This window comes from Ranitomeya variabilis, chromosome 4, assembly GCF_051348905.1.
Source record: "Ranitomeya variabilis isolate aRanVar5 chromosome 4, aRanVar5.hap1, whole genome shotgun sequence".
NCBI lineage: Eukaryota > Metazoa > Chordata > Amphibia > Anura > Dendrobatidae > Ranitomeya > Ranitomeya variabilis.
In genome coordinates, this window is record NC_135235.1 from 39,817,349 (window position 1) to 39,845,020 (window position 27,672).

At 44.4% G+C, this 27,672-nt stretch overlaps 1 protein-coding gene across 1 annotated transcript in view; it reads left to right on the top strand.

Annotated features, from left to right (window-relative positions):
* Window positions 1-27,672, top strand: part of DOCK1 (dedicator of cytokinesis 1) — a 478,132-nt gene that overhangs the window by 291,546 nt on the left and 158,914 nt on the right. Inside the window, exons 28-29 of the mRNA XM_077258384.1 lie at window positions 1,273-1,374; window positions 3,707-3,801. Of these exons, the coding sequence (XP_077114499.1) occupies window positions 1,273-1,374; window positions 3,707-3,801 (197 nt within the window). The remainder of the gene's footprint in view (window positions 1-1,272; window positions 1,375-3,706; window positions 3,802-27,672) is intronic.

Genomic DNA, 27,672 nt, shown 5'->3' on the forward strand with positions numbered 1-27,672 from the left:
TATATATATATATATATATATATATATATATATATATATATATATATATATATATATATTTTTTTTTTTTTTTTTTTTTTTTTTTATTGTCCGCCTATATGGGATTATAAATTAGGAATAAAACTCGCCTGACAAAGTTTTCCTTTCCTTCGCTTTTTCTGGTGCTTAAAATAGTTTTCCATCTAATCTGAGAAAAAAATCTGATTAATTATGAAGCTTGAGATAATGCATGAAACGTAGAGCAAATGAGGTTATGGAAGGCTTGACGGCACTCAATCCAGGGGTTTTCTTAGCTCAGATTTAAAAAAAAAAAAATTAGCATGTCGAGAGCAACTTTTTATCTTCAGGAGCGCACCTCTCCCCTAACTCCCAGCTTTCTCCTTGCAGGAAGGGGGAGCCTTGTGCTCCCGATTGATTGACCTGAACTGTGCGTGCTCCGGTGCTGCAGGCAGAGTATCAGAGGAGAGCACGGACACCGATGTTGATCTGGATCTAGCAATACAGCAGCACTTACAAGCTCTAAAGCAAAGCGCTTACAAGCACGTGCCCTAGGCAATCGACCACCTTTGATAGACTGCAGAGGTGGCTAGTAAACTAGTCAACAAGCTGTAAACTAGAAAATTGAAAATCCTGCCATCTTTGAGAACGAAGAGGATATTTAATAAGCGATACATTGTAAAGTTTCTTGTTTTTACCAGCACTCTGCAATTTTACCTATTTATGACGATGATGAGAAAACCTCTTTGAGCAGAGAAAGTCTTTAAATATTAAAAAGGAGCTGTCATCATCTCTCCTGACACATTTGTTTTAGTAATTCCTAACAATTCCGGAGAATCTTTTCTTATAACTTTTGTTTTGTACTGAGCTCTGCTATTTTTCCTGAATATTTGTCAACCGGGTGTTACCCTTCCCCTTCCTGGGTGAAATCCCTCGAAATGGGGAAGGGTTAAAACTTATTTAAAGCCGCTATGAACAAAGAGATGTCATTTCTGACACACATCAGACGTTTGCACATTTGTGTATTTCTTACCATTTATTCAGGAGGTATATTGGATCGTTTTTAAAAGGAAGCCCGAGCTCCGATCTCCTTCTCGGTGTTCAAAGCAGGGACCCCGCTAAGCTGTACTATTCGGGAAGGAAAGGGTTAAAATAGCGATCCTAAGTAGTGCACAACACCTATAAATAATATACTTTTTTTATATATATTTTTTTTATTTTTTTCCATAAAAGTATAAGTTGGATTGTGTAACTTTATTTGGTTTCTTCTTTTAGGGAAATTTTGTTGCCTCCATGACGGCCATATTAAGGCAAATGGAAGATTACCACTATGGCCACCTTATCAAGACCTTTGGGAAGATGAGGACTGATGTTGTGGTGAGTTTCCTTTTTGTAGTTTTTGGGTTCATGTTCCCAAGTAGATTAAATGCTCCTTTTTATTGTATTTTTTGTTACAGGGTTTGGCAGAAAGTCTGCTGCATTTATCAGTTCAAAGACCAAGGACATGAGTCCTAGTGATGAGCGAGCATGCCCGGGGGCTAACGAGTGACTTCGGCATGCTCGAATAATATGTTTGAGTCCCGTGTCTTCATGTCTAACAAACAGGTAATCCCTGCATGTGTTGCAGCTGTAGAACAGCCACGAGACATGCAGTTGCAGGGACTTGGACATATTTTTCAAGCACGCCGAAGACACTCGGATAGCACCTGAGCATGCTCAGATAACACCTTATCCAAGCACGTTCGCTCATCACTAGACATAACTTTTCGAACCCACTGTGTGTTAAGAAATTCTGTGGAACTTATCTATTTTTTTCTTACCTAAATGGAAAATCTGGAAAAAGTACCTTGTTGCCAAGACCGAGTCTTTACCCCCATTACTGACAAGGCAATTTTTTTTTTTTATACATGCAGTGTAAAGAGGTGATTTTTTTTTCTCATTCCAATATTAATATCATTTGTTAATTCTTTTTGTGTTGCGTAATTGCTATCCGTGTTAAAATAAAGGAAATGTATGCTTTTTCACGTTTATTTTATATGATCTCAAAGGACCAATGAAATAACTTTTTCAATTGTTTCCCGTTCCATAACAATTATTTTTATCTATTAGACATAGGTTTTTTGTTTGTTTTTTTAATGACGGGAGAGCTACGAACAGCAATTTTTGTGTATTGGCAGTAACTATTTTAAAACCTTTTTTTTTATGTATTTTTTATTTATTTCCTATAAAATATACACACACACACACACACTATACACATATAAGCACACATTTACAAATCTAAAAGAATAAATTTTTTTCACAATTTCCTCTTTAACTGTAGTTAGTATATTAGCCTCAGTTACATGGGAAAATTCATTTGCCTGGCTGCATAGCACAGTTGACTAGGTCTCCTGTGACCCTGCAGCTCCTGCTTCCTTCCTATACCTAGCAATCTCGTGACCGCTGGATCCAGAGAAGGATCTATATGCTGAATAGACAGCGCTTTGTTTAGTGCTATGTATATGTGGCACCCCAGAAGTTCGGGTACCATAGTAGTGCAGCCTTCCTCTCGGGGAGGGTAGTGCTATGCCTGGAGACAAGAGGGATCCCTTTGGCAGGTTATCCCACACACAACACATTCTGACTCCAGGCCAGGAGGGGGAGCTTCCCTGGTATATATAGATCCTGGTCTGGAGGAGGAGTCAGATAGCCTGAGTTTAGTCTGGAGCAGACAGTGAAGGTAAAGGAGCAGGGGAGAGATTAGGAGCTCAGGGAGGCTGCAAGTGGGCCTCCTGTGAGCCAGTGTGCAGACATCAGGAGCCCGAGGTCGTGGGATAATATAAGTCACGCGACAGAACCGGAGGGCATAGGACTATACGTAAACTGCCCGTACAACACCTGTGGTACAGCAGCATTCTAGAGCCTGGAGTCACTGTGCAGAGACCCCAGAAGGAACGGCTCAAGCTGCCTTCCATACAGGTACTGTCCCAGGACAGGGAAGTACGAGAACTTTGTAAAGACACTTCAGGTAGCAAGGGACTAATAGTGAGCGCAAAGTGGAAGGCTCCCAACCTGACCTGCCAAGGGGATTTCCACTTGTTTCCGGGCTCCCTGGACTCCTTCTGTACTTGTTGCCGGTACCCTGGACTGTAGCCTGCTATCAACAGTAAACCAGGTAAATACTGCAACCCTGAGTCATCCGTTATTTACGTGCCACACATCATCCCTGCCATACCCCTTGGGAGCCTTGGGGACCCCGCTTCACCTGTGGGAAGTGTCACCATCTAGCCGCCATACCATCACCCCAGAGGACACCTTTAAGCGGCGTCGGTCCCCACTGACCGAACACCACAGGTGGCATCATGAACAATAGACTTTATTCACAAATACCCTTAAAGACCGTTCCCCTTTAATTGAGCACCCAGGGCCACGGACCGGGTCGCAGCCACCGTGACATCTCCTTTAACTGCGACCGGACCCGTTGCCGAGTACCCCACGGCCCTGGTGGGCCACCCATATACACCGATCAGAAATTGTAGCCCAGTGTATACAACAAACTGCCTTGTCTATGGGGAGTCTGGCTGTGTCTGGCAGCCGCTCTACTATTCTGTGACGTTTTAGAACATGATTGCAGAGTAAAACCAAGACCGCCTGGAAGTTTGTCTGTGTGGCCCGAAGGTGGTCAAGTACTGAAACATTTTGCCTTCTGCTTTTTTTTTTTTCTTAGGACTTTCTTATGGAAACCTTTATCATGTTTAAGAACCTCATCGGGAAGAACGTGTATCCGTCAGACTGGGTTATAATGAACATGATGCAAAACAAGTGAGTACAGACTCCAATAACTGAGCGGAAATTCACTCATGACGTAGTCGTACAACCTGCATCCATGTGCAATATGGCTGTCGGGATTAATTACGAAGTTTGTTATCTATTCCTGTATACATGAATGGATAGCCTTATGATCACATTTTGAGGCCGCGCACGCTTGGGTGCCGTCTCTTGTATCGGCAGCCAATGATTACGGCTCACTTTCTGACATTGAATCTAAACGATGAGTGTTTCAATCTAAAAATCTTAAAAATAATGATGAATTAATTAAATGTAATAAAGTTTCCATATACAGGAAACTAGTGCGGATATAGTGAAGGGAATGTAGATGGTAAAATTCTTCCCAGTGTGTTGTTATATTTTGTTGTTTTTTTTGCTCATCTTCATATTTTGTTTTTAACGTGAGAATAATTTCCGCCCACCTGCCACAGCGAACTACAGCTGCTTGCTTTCCTGTTCCAGCTCAGTGTAACCCCTAATGAGTTTAGTAGTTCAGCCTTCCTGATGGTCTCTGTGCTCACGCACTGGCAGATGGCTTTAACTATACAGCAGGTACATCCTGAGAATAATCAAGAGCGATATTTTTTTCGATTTTAGAGCATTTTCTTTTCTCGAGTCACTAAAACTACACTTGGGTGTATGTATGCTGTAAAAAGCACTGAGGGATCGTGCACATGGACGGGAGAATATGCTGCACAGCGCTGGGCGGGGAGCCTGTGCGGCAGGGCCCTGGGATGGGAGGCTTATCGGTGCAGCACGGGGCAGGGAGCTTGTGTGGTGGAGCTCTGTGCAGGGATCCTGTGCGGTGCAGCCCGGCATGTGGAACATTAACGCATTTCTGGTGCGTACTGCACTGGTATAGTTACTCAACTTGAGTAACTATACCAATAAAGCGGATCCTTTTATCCATTGAACTAGATCCTTTTCTACAAAAGGTAGCAGTGTGCGTCAGGGTGCTGGGCAAGGGATCAGAGTGGTGTACGCAGGACCCTGGGCCAGGTAGCAGTGTTCATCGGAAACCTGGGCAAGGGCTCATTGTGTGGCGGGTCCCTGGGCGAAGGCGCAGTGTTAGTTGGGGCCCTGGGTGAGGGCACAGTGTGCGTCAGGGCCCTAGGCGAGGGTGCAGTGTGCGTCAGAAATCTGGGTGAGGGTGCAGTGTGCATCAGGGCCCTAGGCGAGGGCACAGTGTGCATTAGGGCCCTAGGCGAGGGCGCAGTGTGTGTCAGGGCCCTAGGCGAGGGCGCAGTGTGTCGGGTTCCTGGGTGAGGGCACAGTGTACGTCATGGTCCTAGGCGAGGGCGCAGTGTGTGTTGGGTGCCTGGGTGAGAGCACAGTGTACGTCAGGGCCCCTAGGTGAGGGTGCAGTGTGTGTCGGAAATCTGGGCGAGGGCGCAGTATGCATCGGAAACCTAGGCAAGGGCGCAGTGTGTGTCGAGGCCCTAGGCGAGGGTGCAGTGTGCGTCGGGATCCTAGGTGAGGGCACAGTGTGCATCGGGACCCTAGGCGATGGAGGAGTGTGTGGTGGGGCCCTGGGCCACACAGTGCATCCTTTGTGCACTGCAGTACAGATTTCGACAGGTGCTATATTTAAAAAGAGATTCCCTTGAATCTAAACATCTTGCCCTTTAATCTTGTCTGACCCCATAAAAAATCCAATCCATAGGGTTCGCAAACTGATCAACCCATGCAATGTTTTTGCATGTGCACATTTTCTGTAATTGTCCTTGGTGAGGATAACCGCTCGGCGTCCCTAGCATGGATATATGTATGCACATGGGTAAAACGACTGCACACGAGCGGCTGATTCTACATGCACTGGTTGACAATAAGATTTATGGCGGCTTTTCTGCACCAGTAAACACCTTTCTATAGTATATTTTTTTATACACCAAGCATTATTCAGTGTTCCTCTTCTCAATAACACATCAGCAAAGATAAGAGATGCGTCTGAAGAATAATGTACTGATGAGCAGCTTTTACAGATTTCATATTTTATTATTATTATGTTCATTTTAGGAGGGAAAAAAAATCTATTTTATTTATTCCTGCAAACTGTGCACATAACTACATACCGTCACCCCCCTCTCTTATTTTGTTTGATGTTTTATTTATTCTGCTTCCCAATTAAAACTGTACAATGTTGCCAAGACCTTAATTGCACTGCTCTCCAGAATGTAATATAGGTTAGGATTTAGCTGGTGTGCTGCAAGATACATAACCTTGATGTCTCCTGCGCCATTCTATCTGTGCCAAGGTGATATATGCATTGCTGAAGGACGCTGCATACATTACCACGGCGTAGAGAGAGGTAGATGGATATATATGTACACTTGTCTCAGTCACGCCGTGCAGTTCACAATAACGAAGGCACAAGTTATCATTGACGATCAGTAACTTGGTTGCTCTTTTTGCTATATTGTAGTGAGGATGTAAATGATGAAATGCAGCATGAGATTATGGTGGATTGTCTGACGGCAGTATATCTGATAACATAAGAGGAACTGGCTAAATCAGACAACCCCCTAACGAAGAATAGGACATCTAACGATGCAGGAAAAATGGACAAGCCGCCCATTGAATTTATAGGGCTGTTCATGTAAGGAAGAGATGAGTCCGGTCCTGTTGGGGGAGAGCGTCTACAGAGCTTAAAGGGAGTCCGTCACCCCCCAAAACTCCTGTTACAGCTCGTTACTGTACTGCACACACTGTGTGAGCGGCGGGCGGCTTGGCTCCTGCTGTGTCCGTGTGCACTTTCATCTTTGGTTCTAACGAAACCACTAAAATCTATACTACATGTCTGATTTTTATAGAGACAAGTCGCCTCCATATATGTACCGTGGGGAAAACAGTGGGAATGGGGTTGTATTGCGTGCCAAAGGCTGCCGCTACAAGCAAGTCATACACAATCCGATGCAGTTGATCTTTTTACAACTTGCTTTCTGTAATTGCAGACCATCAAAATGCCGCGACAAGCAAGTCTGAAAAAGCTATGCAATGCAACTCCATTCACTTGTATTGTTTTGCTTTGTAGCAGGGACACACAGCCAACTTTGACCTTGTGACATGTGTCGTGCCCATCATTGCCGTGTAGCCCTTACCTTTATCTGCTGCTTGATTCTTATTCCCCGATCCCTGTTGAGAACACATTCATGATCTGCACTTGGAAGGAGGTGGATATAATTCGGCCAAGTTGGCATTCGGTCTAGAGCTGTGTTAGGCCCCTTTCACACAGTTTTTTGCCGTCCGTCACAATCCGTTGGCTCGACAGATCCGTCGCAGATTGTGAAAAACTGATGTGACGGATCCGTTTTTTCGCCGGATCCGACTAGCAGATCTGGCTAATTGGATCCTAAAAAAAATCGGAGCATGCTCAGTTTAAACAAAAATGGAATCCGTCCCCGGATTCCATCATTTGACGGAACCTGCGCCCATAGGTTTCCATTCAAGCAAGTGACAGACGGCAAGGGATCCGTCGCTGTCCGTTTTTTCAATGTACACGAAAAATTTTACTTTGCACATTGTCTCCGGCCGCCGGACAAGCAATTTTTGACGGATCCGGCGAACGATGGATGAAACGTGAGGCCATCCGCCGCAATCCGTTGCCAATACAAGTCTACAAGAAAAAAACAAATCTGGCGGCATCAGTCGCCGGATACGTTTTTTTAAACATTCAACGAATTGTGACCGATGGCAAAAAACTGATGTGTGAATGGGGCCTTAGGCGTACGGCCGCCTTTATACTAGGAAGTTTCCATAGCTTTAGAGAAGAGTTTTGCTTCTTGCAGATGATTTGATCTATTCCAGGCTGTCAGTGAAGCCTAAGATCGTGCTGCGACTTCCTTCTCGTAGAGGGAGGAGGAGCTGCATTATTCCATGTCTGCTCTTGTAGCCATCGCATAGACCACACCCTCTAAAGTATTGTTATTTCTGGATACACTGCTAGGTACTGGTCCTTAATCCGGTATCTGTCAGATGTGACTGGTGAGTTCCTTGTGTTATGTACTTACCTACAGATTAGAATTTCTCTTTGTTTTTTTTATACTTTTCTCGTTCCTTTGCTCCACGCACGTTAAACTTTCAGACTTCCGGTAACTTGAGAACAAATCGCTGCAGTCATACGGTGGCAGCTTGCGCCTCACAGAGTCATGTTAATGAATATTGATGCCATGTTTGTTGTCATACATCATTAACAACAATAGTTTTTGAAGAAAAGCTTGTTTCCTCAGCTTTGACGATGGAAGTGATTTATGAGGCCGATCTCAAAATTTCCTTCTCCTCGCAGTACTAATTACAATGCTTGGAAGTAAATAAGGTTTTTTGGGTAAGTTGAGGGAAGCTTACTGTAACCTTAAGTTTTGGAAATGTTTATTTTATCTGATAAAATCCTACCAGTTTTATTATTTTTGACATTTTGCACTATTTTTTTCTACAATTGCCATTGCTTTACTCATTCATTTACCTTGGACATTAGTGGAATATATTTACAGGAGTCGTCCCATCAGGACTTACTTTTTTATGTGCGGTAATTACTTTATATAGCGCCATCTTATTCCGCAGCGCTTTACAGACATCGCAATATAGAGTAGAGACAGTTGCACAATTAACAGTGCACGCACCAAAGAATAAAAAATGAAAAGGGATTTATTGAAACACCAAAACATATTAAAAACATAAAAAAAAAACACACACAAAACATGAAGGTGTCGGGGTCGTAACAACAATATACCCTCATTCACCAGTCATTCCAAATTAATAAACTATAAGCATGTGGTACCGGGTAAGAATGAGTCAGACAGGTAGCTGGTTCAATCTCAGTGCATGCTCATGTGACTATATGTCAGCCACGGTCACAGCAACAACTGGCTTTATTCTAAAATACACAATACTATATTGAGTGTTAGGGGAAGGCGTGCATTAGGCGGGGTTTGAACAGTATACGTCCAGTGCTCAGTCCTTCTGATTCGTCAGACGTCTCCTGGTGGATTCCTCCTCTTCTTTACTTCTCTAAGTTTCGATTTCCAAAGAAATGACTCTTAACCCTTCGGTCACTAAACTGAAACGAAACTGAACACTGGCAACCATCTTTAAATACAGTTACATTTGCATTAGCAAGGAATTAGGAAAAACTTATTGTTTCACAGTATAAGAGTATAAAAGTACAAAAAATATATAAGAAAATGTATTTTCACCTTGACAATCCCCCCCTAAACACTAAGTTTTTCCCTTAAAGGAAGATCCTTTGAGACTGTCCATGTGATGGGAAAAGGGGAGGTGGATTTCTTCATCCAGACACCTCAGAAACTCTCCCCTAGCGAGAGGCCTCCAGGCAGCTGAACCCTTCACTAACCTCACATGGAGTTCTCCCACTATCCCTAAACTAAATCTCTTAGCATCATCTGAGAATGGGGAGTTCTGTCTACTCTCTTGAGGGGGACATACTTAGGGATCTCCCCTGGATCAGTACCATTGTACTCTGGTGGGTCTACTTCTTGATTGAGGAAGGTGCCAGTCGGGATTGCTTTCACTAACTACCTAGGCCTGCCCAGGTGTACTTATACATCTATCATATTGTCATTATTTGTTTGTAAAATGAGAAAGGTTGGTTCTCAGGGTCAGCCAATTGTTTTTGCATAGCTAGCTAGTCAGAGGGCCTCCAGGGATAATACTCCTGTATCTGTCTTACCCTACCTGATGTGGTTGGTTCTCTGGTGGTGGGGACGTGATATGACATGCTGGTCTACAGCTCCTTCCCAAAAGGATTACTGTCAGCCTACTCCCAAAAGTTAATGTCTCCAGTATCCACCAACCACAATCCTGTGTCAGCTTATGTCACTGCATGTGATCTTGTCTGGACAGGATTCAGTGTAATTCTCTTAGGTCGGGTTGCAGCACGGGTCATACAAGTGTTAGGGCCCAAGCCCTCAACTATATCCTGAAAGGCATCACAGCTATAATTGACAAATCTTTGTTCTCTGTAATATATATATATATATATTTGATCCATTCAACATTTTTATTAATCTGCACCTGTGGGATTATATAAGCAATGCCAGCATAAATCTGGTTCTGGGCTTTAAACTGGTCAGGCACCCCCCTTGGCACTCCAATGGCATCAATATATACTAGTGGATCTTCTTCATAACTCATGTGGAGCTGATCAAAACTTCTCCTCTTTCTGGTAGGTTCATCAGGTATCTTTGGATCCCAAAAATAAAATCTTGAACTGCATGGCTAGTTTAACAAGGGTGCATTGGCTTATCCAGGCATTAGGCAACCTAGGACGGAGCTTACCATCTCCACATAACCAATAAATGTCATACATACATTGTGTATGTTTAACTAGCAAATCAGTATCTAAAGAACTGTTCTCCTTGCAGAAACCTGTTTCGAAGATCCCTACTGGTGTACCTGTGGTGTTGTGGGAATTGTAGCAGGTGTAATTGTCAGCTAATACGGTTACTTCTCCTGGGACCTTTAGTCTAGGTTCCTTATGAATTAGTGGGACATAATCTGGGCAATCAGTGGACTTCAAACCTTTCAACAGATTCATGACACAGGCAGTGATGTTGTCATCAGGAAAAAGCAATGCATGCGTGTAGAGATGTGTATTCGCAGCAGCACAAGCAATACATCCTACAGAGATATTCTGGACTCTTACATTGTATCTCACCCATTCTAACCACAGGTTTTTCCTTGGGGCTGTTTGTGTTTCTATGGAGAAAACCTCTTGCCAACTGAGACCTGGAATGGGGATCACTTCATTAACTACATTTTGCAAACGCTCACCTGGGCTTGCTTTAGGTGTACTGGTAACAGGGGCTTTGGTTGGTCTGAAGCTAATATCCTGGAGCTGTATATGGCCTAAATTCCCATGGTATCCACTATTAAATACATAATTATAATGCCTTCCCAGTACAAACGTCTGTAGGTCAGCAGATTGGGGCTTTCGAGATTTAGGAGGAGGGGGTGACAACTTTTACCCCATTTACAGCCCCTAAGTGATTGCAGAAGGGCTGTTAGATGCATTCTCCCACGAAGACTCCTACCCGTCCCATCCTTAGGGAACATGGCTTCACTAGGTTTATATCCCCAATCATCTCCCGTATTCCACGCCGCATCTGTCCAATAATAACGGTTATTGTTGTCATTTCTGGTAACACACATATAAGACTGGATGATCCCCCCTACCACCCGTTCAGTCTCAAGGCACTTGACTACATCACAGAAATCAAATTGCCAGATATTCACCGGGGCTGTCAGGTTTACCCAGAGAATAGTGGGACCAGAATTCTTATTTTTGCAATAGGGGCCGAAAAGGTAGGGGCGAGGATGGCCCTCAGTTCCAGAATCAAAAACAACAGCAACATTTCCCTTCAGTCACTACTGTGACTAAACACTGTTTCGGTCTCTTTTACAGTGTGAGGCGTGGATCCAGGTACTCTTTCCTTCACGTTTTACTGCAGTGGGGGTAACCAGGATCACCGTGTGGGGTCCTTCAAATCTCGTCTGGAGACAATCTCTGCGCACAAACTTTTTCACATACACCAGGTCTCCTGGCACAAAGGGATGGTGTCCAGGAACCTTGTCTGGGTCTGGAAAAGAACTGAAAACGGTTAAATGCACTTTGGCAAGGTGTCCATGTAAGGCCTGCACATAGCTAGTCAAGTCCTGGTACTTGGGTTGCAACTGTTATGGAAAGAAACATTCAAGATTGGGGCTCCTGCCAAACAGAATCTCATACGGTGACAGTCCTGTCTTCCTGTTTGGGGTATATCTTACTGAAAACAAAGCTAGAGGAAGGCGTTCTGTCCATGGTTTATCAGTCTCTGCCATTGCCTTCTGGATTTTAAGCTTAAGAGTTCCATTTAGTCTCTCCACTTTTCCACTGCTCTACGGATGGAGTATGCAATGCTTGACTTACCCCCAGTGCTGCCATTACCTCTGACATGATCTCTCCAGTAAAATGGGAACTCCGATCGCTTTCAATGACTTCAGGAACTCCATACCTGCATATGATCTCAGCCATCAGTTTCTTCGCCGTTGTCTTAGCCGTAGCTTTGACAACTGGGTAGGCTTCTGGCCAACCTGAAAATAAATCAATGCAGACCAACACATACTCATACGTCCCTACCCTGAGTAACTGAATATAATCAATCTGCAGTCTCTGGAATGGGTTAAAGGGCCGGGGAGTGTGTTTGGATGGAGTTTTCACTGTCCTACCCTGATTATGTGTGGCACATATCATGCAGCTCTGTACCTGCCTTTCTGCGCAGGTGGAAAACCCGGGGGCAATCCATTGTCTCTGTAGGGTGTCACACATGGCCGTCTTCGAGTGGTGCACATTCCCGTGCAGAACCTGTGCCATCATTGGGTACAGTACCTGTGGCAGGCAGACCTTTTCACCCCTCCCCCATAGTCCAGTGACGGTATCAGAGCAAGCCCCTATCTTTTGCCACCTATTTTTCTCCTCCTTACTTGCCTGTTCTTGTAACCGGGCTAAGATGTCTTTCAACACAAGTGGAGATGGTGGGGTGTCTAGGTGATGTACTCTAGAGGCTACAGGAGTGCTTGCTGCTTTCTTGGCAGCCTGGTCTGCCAGTGCGTTACCCTTTGTCCGTCCATCAGTGCCTTTGGTATGTGCCTTTACCTTTATGATGCCTGCTTGGGTGGGAAGCTGTAGTGCATTCATAAGTTGCTGGACTGCCTCAGCATGTTTAAAGGGGTGGCCATTTGCTGTCAGGAAAGCCCTGGCTCTCCAGATAGGCCCATAACCGTGTGCAATGCCAAAAGCATACCTGGAATCAGTGTAGATATTTACAGTCTTACCTTCTGCTAGTTTGCTCTGTTTCTTGTGCAGACATATGAGCTGGCATTGACTCTGCCTTGATTACCTCATGTTCTGAGACCACAGCATATCTGGTACAGTAGCGTCCTTGGTCATCTTGGTGACGGGATCCATCTACAAAAAGCTCAAAATCAGCATTAGAATGGGCACACTAGAGACCAGCCGTTTCCTGAAACATTAATTCTAGACAATCATGGGGTTTGGAAACCTAATCTTGTTCCTCTGGATCCATTCTAGAAAGAAAAAGAGCGTCCTTTTTCATGTCACCTTCATGTCACCTACTCCTCCCCCCTTTGGATCCATAGGAACTAGGAGAAGAGTAGCGGGGTTTAGGACAGTGCACCTTTTCAAAGTCACATTAGCACACTGGAGTCGCAGTTGTCCAGCCATGGACATGTGGCTAGATTGTACCTGGTTAAGGATACTATGTACATCGTGGGGTATGGACCATCAGTGGGTAATCCAAAACAATCTCTGAAGACTTGTGTAGCAACAGCTGGACAGACAACACAGCCCAAACACAGAAGGGGCTTCCTCTTGCCACCGTATCCAGGCGGCCGCTGTAATAAGCAACAGATCTCTGTTTGTCTCCATAAAACTGAATCAGCACACCTGTAGCATGTCCTGCATAGGTGAGCTCTGTCTGCAAAGCAGTCTGCAATACTGTACGGCAGTGCTCGGGTGTCTTGTAATCATATACGGGGCCTGCAGTGTGTAACACTATATCACAGGGCAAATTCCCTCTTTGGGTGGACCTAGCGTCTCCTGGATGCAAGGGGCCATAAACGGTAAAGTAGGCCTGAGACTCTTGGGCTATGACTGGGTTCACTATGGCTCCTGCCTGGTGGGTAATCATGTCCCCATACCCTACTGAGAAAAGAACCTGGGAGCCTTGAGGTGTGATGTAGCAACGTGAATGACAGGGAAACAAAACTTCAGATTCCTGGAAAGTCTGGCCTTGTAAGTGTGAAGGTTTCACGGGAAGAGGAGATGTAGGGGCCTTTCCGGGCTGGGGGGGGGGGGGTCTGCCATTTACACCGATTAAAACAAGCTCTTGGTCTAAGAATTGACATGGGGCTGGGGAGTGAGATTCCCAGACAGGGTTAAAAGGGATATTTTAGTATGAGACTAGATTTGTGTAAGGTGGGGAGGGCAGGGGCTGAACTCTGTTACATAGACTCTGATAAGGAATGAAGCTTCGTCCTTGTACTGCGGACTGCGGTGGGGTGGGGGCTGTATTTGGAGCGGGGAATTGCTGTCAGCGTTTAGCAAGGGAAAGGTGGGGGCTACGACCCTGAATCTACTCGCTCCACAATTGTAACAGACCTCTCTACACTGAGAATTAGTAACTCCGCATACATCACAAATCCACCCGACAGGATCATAGAATGGAGGCGCACTAAGTTTTGGCAACCCAGTATATTGGTGCTTTGGGATTGAGGGGCACAGAGCTTACAGTCGGGAGAAGAGGCTTAATTTCCTGGGGAGGGACCATATTATCTAACAGGGAGCCCCCCTGTTGATCTTTAATTTGCTATATATCAACCACTCAACTTGATACAGGTAATTACCAATCTTTCAATTACTTACAAGTTTTCCTCTAAGACTAGGCACAGATCTATTTCACTTTCAATTTCATACAGTACTTATTGCTTTAAACACAAATCTCTCAGCGTATACTAAACCAAGGACAGAGAAAACTTTGGAATGCAATACATGGCCCCCCTCTCTGTAGCCCACAGCACCGAAGGGAAAAATTGCAAGCAGGTCGCGCAGGGATTCACTCACCCCCTCCCATCTAGTAACACGGAGATAAGAACTTTCGCTGCATTCCACAGCGCACAAGGGAGAATACAAAAGCCCAGCTGTATACCCCCCTTTCTCCAGCACGTAGCGCAGATCAGGAGAAAAGAGGAGAACTGACAAAGAAATCTCGCAGCGGTCCGCTCCGCCCCTCCCATCTCCTACAAAGTAACAAATTGCAGCAGTTTTCAGACTTAATTTCTACAAAACTTTCCTATGATCCTCCGTGGTCTGGGCGGAGCCCCAAGGACGGTCCGTACGCACACACACGGCAGGTTTCCACCCAGGTTGGATTCTGCACAACACAAACAGGACACACCTACGCTTCTGGAGATCTCTTTCCGCCGCCATTACAGGGCGCTGGCTGAGACTGCATTTTCATCATCAGTGGCACCGCGGCCATTTTTCAATCTGTAAGATCACAGTTCAAAGGCATTTTATAACCAAACACGGGCTCTACATTGTCTGATCCTCCCTCTCCATCAACCTATTTTCATCCTTTGTTCTTTAAGCTTCGCGCAACTCGCAGATAAGCTTCTTGACTGCCTCTTGCCCTCCCGTGACCATTGTCTTGACTTCCACAGCATCCTCATCTAACTTGTGGGGCACAGACTTCTGCTTTAAGATACGCAGCATGACTCACAGAATACTGTGTCCTCCTGCAGTAGGCCACTGGCAGCGATCTTCAACAATAGTGTTCTAAAAACACAGAGCCTCTCGCTCAACGTAAAAGAAAAAGAGCCTCGCGCTCAATATTTTCTGTCCCTAACCTGAACACCAGTGATTAACAGACTATCCTGCCACGATATTCCAAACCTTTGGGAGGCGGTCTCCTAGTGAGAGCCCTCCAGAGAAATACAGGTGGTCCCCCTCCGGGACGTCTTAATTACCTAGCTGGTACAATATCACAGAGGCTGCGTCTCCTATCCCTTCTCTAAGCCGCCCCACAATCTACAACTAGCTCAATTTATCACTCCACTTCACTACTAGACAATAGTCACGGGTAGGATGGTTGAATGGAGTACAATGACCGGTGGAGGAGGTGTGGTGTACAGAGGACGCACAGGATGCGACGTCTCTCAGTTGCTGGTTCAGAGCGTGGCACAGGATCACATTCGATCTCACCACTCGACCGGTCACCTCCCGGACCCAAGGAGACCACAGACAAACCAATAACGGCTGAGACACTAGCAAGTGTGACACATACAGTGTATATGATCACCACTTACCGTGTTCGGAGGGTGATCAGTCCTCGAGGTCAGCCACTACGGGTATCATCCACAGACATCCAGGCATGGGTCCAGGGGGTCTCGGATCGCTGTCCACGCCCCACGTTGGGCGCCAAATTGTCGGGGTCGTAACAACAATATACCCTCATTCACCAGTCATTCCAAATTAAACTATAAGCATGTGGTACCGGGTAAGAATGAGTCAGACAGGTAGCTGGTTCAATCTCAGTGCATGCTCATGTGACTATATGTCAGCCACGGTCACAGCAACAACTGGCTTTATTCTAAAATACACAATACTATATTGAGTGTTAGGGGAAGGCGTGCATTAGGCGGGGTTTGAACAGTATACGTCCAGTGCTCAGTCCTTCTGATTCGTCAGACGTCTCCTGGTGGATTCCTCCTCTTCTTTACTTCTCTAAGTTTCGATTTCCAAAGAAATGACTCTTAACCCTTCGGTCACTAAACTGAAACGAAACTGAACACTGGCAACCATCTTTAAATACAGTTACATTTGCATTAGCAAGGAATTAGGAAAAACTTATTGTTTCACAGTATAAGAGTATAAAAGTACAAAAAATATATAAGAAAATATATTTTCACCTTGACAATGGCACCTGCAATAAAGATGCCCAGAAACAGGCTGAAAGGGTCTGATAAACCCCATGAGATGTAATTTGCAATTCCATACAAAGTGGGCTCCAATTAATATGCAATGAGCATATAATAAAGCATGAGCATGATATCTACAATTAGGAAATTTATCTGATAGTATTATACATAAAAACTATATTATATCATGTCTAAAAAGATATCATTATAAGATAGGAAGATGGTGATTACACTGGGAAGATACAAATATTAGAGATAAGCAAAAATATGCCACACTGCCAACAATAAAATACACTGTTAGTAAAGTGCAAAGTGCAAAAAAAATTCATCTCAGATGTTTTATCCCCAACATAACCAAGAAAAGTAACAGATAAATACATCTAGAAAATAACCTATCCACCATATATACTTGCCAAACTTATGTAGGTGTCGTCCCAACGCGCGTCGGCGCCGCTAGTCCATCTAGCTTCGTCAATGGATATTTATCGGTCTATACTTTTCTTGGTTATGTTGGGGACAGAACATCTGCAGAGCCCCTTTTTTTGGGATCAGTAGGGGTTTGGCTTGCAGCCATCAGCAAGTTCTTCCCCCATCTTATGAATTGAGGACGACATGATTTTTTAGCAGGAAACCTTTAATACCAAAATCTAAATTCTCGCACAAAACTGTGAAAAGTATGAAATAAATACACACGCATAATATATTCAATAATATTAAATATTATTTAATCCGAACATCACATACTGTATCTAGGTTAATAACATCCACACTCCTTTCCAGTAAATCAAATTACCAGCTTATTACGAGGTCTTCATCTGAAAATAGGCCTCTCTTTTATTTAAGAAAAATAGAATAAATAAATTAAAGAAAAAAAAAGATGAATTTGTCTAATGAAATCCTTCGGGCTTTAATTAGCATAGTTTGTTATTTTAGAGACCGGCATCTAATAAGCTTATTTCAGGTGCAGACCTTTATACTGTGGATCAATTAGCAGCCGCCTCCACAGACCAGAAATACCCTCCTCCCCTCCCCACTTTATTTTTTTGCCTTTTGCAAACAAATTTTCTGATGAGCCAATTATCTTTTATTCTTCTGAAAACTAAAGTGCGAGTCTCTCCAGCTTGTATTTCTGTATTTGCTGGATTAGTTACACTCTCTAACCCTCAGCCGTCTATAGATTGCAGTGGCGTCAGCAGTTGGGGTAGGCTTTATTTTCCGCATTGTCGTGTACATCTGTGCGTAAGACTCAATTTGTTTTATATACCGGTCCGCCGGTCTAACACTGCTGTCATTGCCAACCCTAACGGCCCATTTACGCTGGCCCTTAGGGTCGTTCTTAAGAACTTTGTTCCTGATCATGGGCCTCTGAAAACATGGCGACGATCGAGCAAATCAATCATTTGTTGGCTGATTTGATTTCCTATGCCAATGTAAAAACCGTCTTTGGCCCGTGTGAACATGTGGTGGCCATAGTATGCAAACTTTATTGAGACAGAATCATCGTTTTTGTCCTTGTATAGTTTTTATCGTCCCAGTCTCTTACATATCTTTTAATGCTCATTTGTTGGTTGAAGTCGGCACTTGTTAGTTGCTTTTGCGGTACGTCAACATGGGATATACTTGCTGTGGAGTTTTTGTAGACGCAAATATTTCCACTAATTTGTGGGATTTTACCATTCTGAACTAGTGCACAGAACCGATTTTCTCGTATGAGTGCTATCTGTGGTTTTCAGAGATAACACTCATACCTTTGATATTGTATGGAGCTGTGTGTAAGAAAGTTGAAGTGTTGCCCATCTATTCCCTGAAATATATTTGTATTGTTTGAATGCATTTAAATGCGTGATGTGTTTTGTGATGTGTGATTAGCAAGAGTGTTGTGTTTTGCCTGACAGTACCTAGAGTTAGGGTTAATGCTTGGTACTAGCCCAGAGTGGGAGGGGATGAAGTGAAGGGTCAGTGACCGGTTCCTGTCAGGAGATCAGATAGGGCTAGCCTGCAGCAGAAGCAGACCTTCGGTCTGTCTGGCAAGCAGAGTCATGTAACTTGGATGCAACTGTGAGTCCATGGGAACGGATAGCAAGATCCAGGAAAGAGGCAAGAGAAAGTGACAGAAGGTGCTAGTTGTTCTCCTGAGACGGGACCTGGGGCAGGAAACCTAGCAATGCCAAACCAAGCCTGCAAGTTCAGAAGGTAATAGGATGGATCAGAGCAGGGAGTGTGAGGCGAAGAGAGTGCCCCGAGCGGTAGTTCCAAGGCATCGGTCAGCAGAGAAGTTGAGTAACGGCCATAGAGGCAAAGTAGCTCCTCTAAAGGGAAAAGGATGCGGAGAGGCGGGTTGAAGTACAGGACTCTCACTGACTGTAGTACAGGTGTTGGGGATGAGTGACGTTCTTCGAAGGTGGTGAAGACAGAGGACTAAGTAAGGAAGGTTAGAGAAAATGTGTATGAAGATGTTCCACGTATTAAGAGAAATGTTCATGAAGTCATGCACCCGCTATCTGTTGTATATAATTCCCACCAAATTATTGTTCAGTCAAAGACAGTTCCTTGTTAAGTGGCGGTCTCCCGCATTGAACTTCCTAACACCTGGTCCTGGCCAGCCGGAGCCATCAGCAGCATGTGGCCTGCAAGAGCGTAACGCTTCCATAACTAAAGTCTACACACCCAGCCAGGACCACCACATTCACGTATTGTGCTGGGGCATGAAACACGTTACACATGCACAAGTTAAGTTTACGTAAAAAATCAGAGAGATGTCCGCGTGTTGGATCAAAATTGACAATGCAAGTCTATCTGTCCGTGAAACAAATCGGATCGCACTCGGGTAACATCCAAGTGTAGTCTGATTTTCACGTACTTGCAGAATGAAGAAGGTGAAGAAACTTTTTTTTTTCTATCCATGTCTGAAAAATTGATGGCACTCTGATCAAACGCTGAAAAATCGGACTGTTTTTCTCGGTTGAGAAATTGATCATGTGAACCTACCCTTTTCCCTGTAAAACCATAGTCTTAACTGAGCACTCATTGGAGTTGAGCAAAAAGATTTGCAGGGCCCTGGCCCTGTGGTCTCATTGATGCATAGCCATCAGACCAGAGACCTGAAAACCGCCTCCTACCTGCCTACCTCCCCTGGTGCTTTTTTTTATTAGTAGACCCCATGAAATCGCATCCAAAAAGGTGCTGGGGATGTCTCAGGGAGGAGGAGGTTCGGAGGGTTCAGGTCTAGCGGCCAGGGACTTGCCCCTTGACCGATAAAACAAAGTGTTGGTACAATTCCGTTGTACAATTTTTCATTTTTTTTCCCTCTTGATCATCAAAGGTTTCAGCAGGCGACTTCTTGGATTTTCCTCTGGCTGGTTCCCCCTCCCTGTCTCCAGATTCCCGTTACTTTAGATACTATCCGGCTGTGCGCTGTAACATCAGTACTATATGCAGCCGGAGCCACTTGAAGCCAGTAGGTCGACTAGAAAAATTGCAAGATGTTTAATGTAGTGGGTTGATGAATGTGCTTATGACATACAACTCCTAAATGTCTGGAGGTTATGGTAGCATTGATGTCTATTTTCAGCACATCTCCTGAGCGAGAAAAGGGCAGAATATGTAAATAAAATATGAGCGGGAACGTGTAAATGGTGCACATTGTGCGGATCACAGTTCTTTACAGGATATCGTGTCTTGTAATACACCAAATAATAAAAGTAGTTTACGGAGAGGGAATCTCTAATTCTGCTATTCCCGCGGGGCCCGGATTGCCTGGCATTACAGCATGTCTCATTGGTCACAGACGGTATAAAATAGACTTGTCAATTCTATACAATGGAGTCGGCTAATTTTAAGGTTGACCCAGTATTCAGCATAGTCATTTCCTTTCCCATGAGCTAGTGACCTCTCGGTAATGGGAGGCTTGGGGGGCTCTGCTGGAAGGCCTGCATGTTCGTAGTCAATCGTCTCGTAAAGTAGCCGCCACGGTATTTAAGAAAATGGGGACTCAAACATATTTTTGGAGCACGCCGAAGACACTCGGCACACTCGATCAGCACACGAGCATGCTCGGATAAAGCTTTATCCAAGCACATTCGCTCATCACTAGTCGACAGCACTACAGCCAATCGATAAGTTCAGCGGCTCGTACCATCAACACGAGCAGAGCCACTGCGCTTAGTTATTGGCTGCGGTGCTGTCCTGTGATATTAGCGCTGCAGACATCGGGCGCAGCAGGGGAAAACTCAGCGCAGGACCTGGGTAGGATGAGTAAAGCCACATTGTTTTGTTTAAAACAAACTGAAGCCGGCAAAATATGTGAAGGGTGTTATAAGAAACTGATAAATGAACTCTAACTACTTGTTCGGAGAACATCTGCAGATCAACGTTACTTTTGAGGGTTCCGTATGATTTTATCTTATTGTTTATCCGTAAATATCTGTGTTTTGACCTTCACTGACCGCGTTAATGCACAGCCTTTATTTCTCCTCCGTTGAACGTCCCTTATTTTGATAACAAATATTCGCTTATCAAAGCAATGGAAGGTCGTCGGGTGTAATCTCAATAGAATTGATCGGCTGAAATAAAAGCCTTCATTATCTTTCCATCTAACTTAATTGGTGTGACATTATAGTAATGCCTTTTGTAACCTCATTTAAAATTCGTTATCAATCATGGCATTCTTAAACCTTCTGAAATTAGCCGAGGCTTCGTTGCGCGCGGTGTCTTCTGAACCGCATGACTGAAGATTTTATTATCTCCCACGGTCTGAAATTGCGCCGCAGTTTTGCCTGATTTTTGTAATCTGAGAAAAAACAAGATTTTTCTTCAGACTTTCTAATCACAGTACAATAATAAGCGCCAGTGACTCTCACACACCACATCAGATTAACGCCCTGACAGGAGCTCTCCGTGTTGTGCGCTTTACTCCGGCAAGATGCAGACATCTCTGGGAAATGCAGATCCAGGCAGGCAGTGTTCTGTCCTGATGGTTTCTCTATAGTCGTTGGACCACAGCATTACTTTTACTGTAATAAATTAGTCGCTACCCCGACTCAAAGTCAAAAGGGGTCTCAATAGCCCTACATAAGTCATTGGTCCATTCTATCCTGGATTCTAGGATTGACCCAGAAGGCAGGTACATTCTCCTAAAACTTCGCATTAACTCAATGGTATTCACCATAGCTAATTGGTACCTACCCAATAAAGATCCGACTTTAGCTTGTTCCGCTATTCTGTCGCTCCTGTTGGATTTCAGGGATGGGACTCTGATTGCAGGCGGTGACTTCAATTTTACCCTTGATCCAGAGGTGGATACTTCATCTCAGCGTCATTTCCTGCCCCGTAGACGTATCAATGCTTTTAAACGTAGGATTCAGAACCTACGCCTGGTAGACGCCTGGAGAGTCCTGCATCCTACGGATAGGGACTATACGTATTACTCCCCGACTCACTCTTCATACAGCTGCATAGATATGCTGTTAATAAGCCAGCATGCCCTGACCTGGCAAGCCCAGGCTTCTATTGGTCACATCGCCTGGTCGGACCATGCTCCGGTGTTTCTCCATCTTATCCCATCAAATGGCCTTCATCGACCATGGACATGGCGTCTCAACGGTAACTTACTTAAAGACCCTCTATGCACTTTGGAGATTAGGAAGTCTATCTCAGAATTTCTAGAAATCCATGAACGTGACCAGACGTCCCTTCCTAACCAGCGGGAAACACTTAAGTGTGTTATAAGGGGTCTTTTGATAAAGCATGGCTCTAGATTGAAAAAAGAAAGGGCCTCTCTAATTTCCAGTCTGCTCCAGCAGATTAATACATTGGAATCCTCACATAAACAATCTTTATCCTCTTCTGTGTACGCGGACCTGTTAAAAGCAAGGGAGGAGCTTGGGGTCCTACTGGATCAAAAATATTCCCGTCAAAAAATCAGATTCCATCGATTTATGTATGAACATGCGGATAAATGTGGCAGGGCATTGGCTAGGGTGCTACATCCCAGAAAGGACACTAGTTATATCCCACAAATCATGCAGATTGGGGGGGCCTGCACACAGGATCCAACCCAAATTACCGAATCCTTTCGAGCTTATTATAGTGACCTTTATAATATTAAGGGACAATTCAGGGACATGTCAGCTTCATCTCTTCACCTTAAAATAAATGACTATATCAGACAAAACGCCCTTCCAGCTGTCCATCCTGAACTCGCAGACTCTCTGGAGGAGGACTTTTCAGAGGAAGAGATTTCTGCCATTATTAAATCAAATCCTGTGGGAAAGAGCCCAGGGCCTGATGGGTTCACACCAAAATTTTATAAGGTATTTAGCGAACAGCTTGTCCCTTTCCTAACAAAAGTCTTCAGTTCTGTGTCAGAGGGATCCCCATTCGTGCCCCAGTCCCTTGGAGGCCCACATCAGCGTTTTACCAAAACCAGGGAAAGATCCATTGTTAATTTCCAATTATAGGCCCATCTCTTTGATTAATGTGGACATCAAAATATTTTCGAAGGCCCTGGCTAATAGGTTGGCACCTTTGTTACCCGGGGTTATACATACAGATCAAGTAGGGTTTGTCAAGGGCCGAGAGGCCAGAGATAATACGTATAAAACTCTTCTCCTGATGGCTCGGGTGAGGTCCAGATCACTCCCATTGTGTTTGCTTTCGGTTGACGCAGAGAAGGCCTTCGACCGGGTCAGTAGGAGCTTCATGTCGGCTTCCTTGCATCAATTGGGCCTGGGCACCAAATTTATTGAGAAGATTCTCTCTCTATATAGGGGCCCTACAGCTAGTGTTAGGGTTAATGGGTTCCTGTCCTCCCCTATCCACATCAACATCGGTACACGGCAGGGGTGTCCGCTGTCCCCTCTCTTGTATGTATTGATAATGGAACATCTGGCAATAGCCATTAGAAAGAACCCCAGCATTCACGGTATTCCAGTTGGGGTAGGTCAATGTAAATCGGCCTTATATGCAGATGACCTTCTCATGTCTATATCACAGCCTCGCATTTCCTTCCCCTCCATAGTCAAAGAATTTGAGACATTTGGCCATCTTAGTAATTTTAAAGTGAATTATTCTAAATCAGAGGCCCTTAATATAACTTTATCTAGAGATGAAGTTCAACATCTTAAAGATAATTTTCCCTTTAAATGGCTGGAAACAGCATTAAGATACTTGGGAGTAACCATCCCGACAGATCATACTAAACTATGTTCTTTAAACTTCCAACCCCTTTTGGATAAGACTTTGAAAGACTTAGGTAGCTATGATAAGCGGAAGCTCTCATGGTTCGGCCGTATAAATGCGATAAAAATGGATGTACTTCCTCGTTTCCTGTATATTTTCCAGACAGTTCCTCTAATTCCTCCTCCTTCTTTCTTTTCCAGAATCCAATCAGCCATCTCGAGATTTGTGTGGGGGGTGGTAGTCCCCGGATCGGCATTGGTACTTTATATAGGCACAAAGGCTCAGGGGGCGCGGGTCTTCCGAATTTCAAATTGTATCACAGAGCAGCGCTATTGACACGCATGCTAGACTGGCAGTCCCACAGTTCAGACAAGCAATGGGTGGGAATAGAACAAATTAGCTCTACAATTCCACTCCATAACCTTCCCTGGATCAGCCCTAAAAGTAGAGGTCAATTCAGTTCTGAAGCTGACCTCCTTAAAGACACACTTAGAGGATGGGATCTGGAGACCCGCAGAGGCTCTCTGTCCTTAGGCAGTGGACCGCTTACGCCTCTCTTCTCTAATCCAGAGTTTCCCCCGGGGGTGGAGAGGGATCGTTTTCTTGGGTGGGAGAGAGGGGACAATACCAGATGCTTTCATGTCCTCAAGGGTTCGGCCATGCCCACTTTCGAATCAGTGCAGCCGTTAGAGGGAGGGGGCCCTTCTGATTGGTTGGAATACCTCCAACTAAAATCCTTCCTCTCGTCTCCAGAGGGCGCAGGCTCATACTCCTCCCTTCCTACGCCGTTTGAAAAGCTTTTCCTGTTGGTGTCGCCGCCTGCACATGCTGTCTCCTTAATATATGCTCTTTTGAACCGAAATACCAAAGACAAGTTCCCCAAGTATGTGGAGAGGTGACGGGGTGAGTTGGGAGTTGCCATATCGGAGGCGGAGTGGAGGAAGGCGTTCGTATATTCACATAAATTCTCTATTGCCTGTGCCGCACAGGAAAAGAATTACAAAATTCTTACCAGGTGGTATCGCTGTCCTGATGTCTTACACGCCACTTTTCCCTCCGTCTCCGATAGGTGCTGGCGTTGTGGAGTAGAGAGAGGTACCATGCTACATATTTGGTGGGGATGTAAGCTTATTAAGCCATTTTGGGATTCTGTCTTTTCCGCTTATCAAGCCATTAGTGGTCATTTGGTGACCAACTCCCCCCAGGTGGCTTTATTATCTATCCTCCCGGGCTCGTTTCGCTTCCAGAAAAAGGGGCTCCTAAGATTCTGCTTAACTGCTGCGCGCACTATGATCCCGAGACATTGGAAATCCTCCCAATCTCCTAGTGTGTCTGAATGGGTCAAGGAGATGACCAGCCTTCAAAGTATGGAGGAATTGTCCGCTGAGGTTAACGGTTCAATGGAGAAATATCTGCAGGTCTGGAGTCCTTGTATTTTGTATATGGACTCTCAGGACTTTCAATCCCTCTTTTCTAAGCCATAAGGAAGATAGATTGAACAATACGGGTTAGATGGACGTCATTATAGGGGTGAAAGTTGCCCCCTTCTATATCAGACTCCATGGTTCCTCCCCCTCCCCCCCCTTTTTTTTCATCCTCTCTCCTCCCCCATATTCCTCTTCTTAGTCTCATTCTTTCCGTTCGTGTTTATACCATTATTACTTGGAGTGACCTAGCTCCTCTTGTTTGGGTCGCTCTCTTTCAGAGGATACCTCATATGTATCACCAAAGGTCCCACAGTCTCCCTGGATAGGGGATAACTACATCCGCCATGGATATTTTTTTTTTCTTTTCAGATCTTGTTGGACTTGATTGAAAATGATTTTGACCTGAAAGTTATACTATTTCGGGACTTGTTGGTTACAGGTCTTGATATACAGTTGTATGAGATTTCTTTTTGTACTCAATACTTTTTATGCTGTTGAATCCTTTGTTCCTTGTTTGTTTTGAATTTCTTTTCAATAAAAACCAGATTAAACATAAATTAGTCGCTGAAATCACAAACTGTATAAGGGACCGATATGTCCGTTCTAGGTATTGTCGAATAGATCTTGTAAACACAAGCAGTTTTGCAATTTACTGCTTATTAAAATTTTCAGCTGTTCTTGAGATATTTTTTTTATTTTGTTTACGTATCATTGCCTTGGAGACCGGCCACCGCTGTTAGAGATTAGAACATGTGCAACGCTTAACCCCTTGATGACATATGACCTACAGTTATGTCATATGCCATCTCCCTGTCGCTGAGCCCGCATTTTTGTCAGCAGATGATGGCTGATTTAATCGGCCATCATCTGCCTCTTAGCACATTTGCCTGCGGCTGTTAACTTTTCAAACAATGCTGTTAATCTCTGACACTGACATTTAATGTGCACAGGCAGGGAGATGTGGTGCTCTGTGCATCCATCGGCTGGCCCTTGATGTGAACAAGATTGTAATATCAGCCTGGGTTCTGCTATTCCATTGCTGTATATAGCACAAGCGATCATAGGTAGATTCAAGTCCCCTAAGAGTACTAACTAATACAGTGAAAAGTAAAAAAATAATAATTATATATATATATATATATATATATATATATATATATATATATATATATATATATATATACACTCACTGGCCACTTTATTAGGTACACCTGTCCAACTTCTTGTTAACACTTAATTTCTAATCAGCCAATCACATGGCGGCAACTCAGTGCATTTAGGCATGTAGACATGGTCAAGACAATCTCCTGCAGTTCAAACCGAGCATCAGTATGGGGAAGAAAGGTGATTTGAGTGCCTTTGAACGTGGCATGGTTGTTGGTGCCAGAAGGGCTGGTCTGAGTATTTCAGAAACTGCTGATCTACTGGGATTTTCACGCACAACCATCTCTAGGGTTTACAGAGAATGGTCCGAAAAAGAAAAAAAATCCAGTTAGCGGCAGTTCTGTGGGCGGAAATGCCTTGTTGATGCCAGAGGTCAGAGGAGAATGGGCAGACTGGTTCGAGCTGATAGAAAGGCAACAGTGACTCAAATCGCCACCCGTTACAACCAAGGTAGGCCTAAGAGCATCTCTGAACGCACAGTGCGTCGAACTTTGAGGCAGATGGGCTACAGCAGCAGAAGACCACACCGGGTACCACTCCTTTCAGCTAAGAACAGGAAACTGAGGCTACAATTTGTACAAGCTCATCGAAATTGGACAGTAGAAGATTGGAAAAACGTTGTTTGGTCTGATGAGTCTCGATTTCTGCTGCGACATTCGGATGGTAGGGTCAGAATTTGGCGTAAACAACATGAAAGCATGGATCCATCCTGCCTTGTATGGAGCATCTTTGGGATGTGCAGCCGACAAATCTGCGGCAACTGTGTGATGCCATCATGTCAATATGGACCAAAATCTCTGAGGAATGCTTCCAGCACCTTGTTGAATCTATGCCACGAAGAATTGAGGCAGTTCTGAAGGCAAATGGGGTCCAACCCGTTACTAGCATGGTGTACCTAATAAAGTGGCCGGTGGGTGTATATATATATATATATATATATATATATATATATATATATATATATATATATATATATATATATCAAACTCCCCTCTCCCGCTCTCTGACCACAACCTTCTTTCATTCTCTATCAAGAACTGCCATCCCGCTCAGGTCACCCCCACTTTCCACACTTATAGAAACATACAGGCCATTAACACCCAGAAACTTATGAAGAACTTGCAGTCTTCATTGGCCCCAATCTCATCCATCTCTTGTCCTAATTCTGCTCTGAAGCATTACAATGAAACCCTGCAAAGTGCCCTGGATGAAGCTGCACCTCCTATACATAGAACAACTCGGCACAGACGGCGACAACCGTGGCACACGCTGCAAACACGTTTCCTGCAGCGGTGCTCCAGGTGCGCCGAACGTCTGTGGAGAAAATCTAATCTGCCCGAAGATTTCATCCATTATAAGTTCATGTTAAAAACATACAACTCTGCCCTTCACCTCTCCAAACAAACCTATTTCAACACCCTCATCACCTCGCTGTCCAATAACCCTAAACGTCTCTTTGACACTTTCCGGTCCCTACTCAACCCAAGAGAGCAGGCCCCAACCACAGATCTCCGCGCTGACGATCTGGCCAATTACTTCAAAGAAAAAATTGACCACATTCGACAGGAAATCATTTCCCAATCTCTTCATACCAAGCACTGTCCTC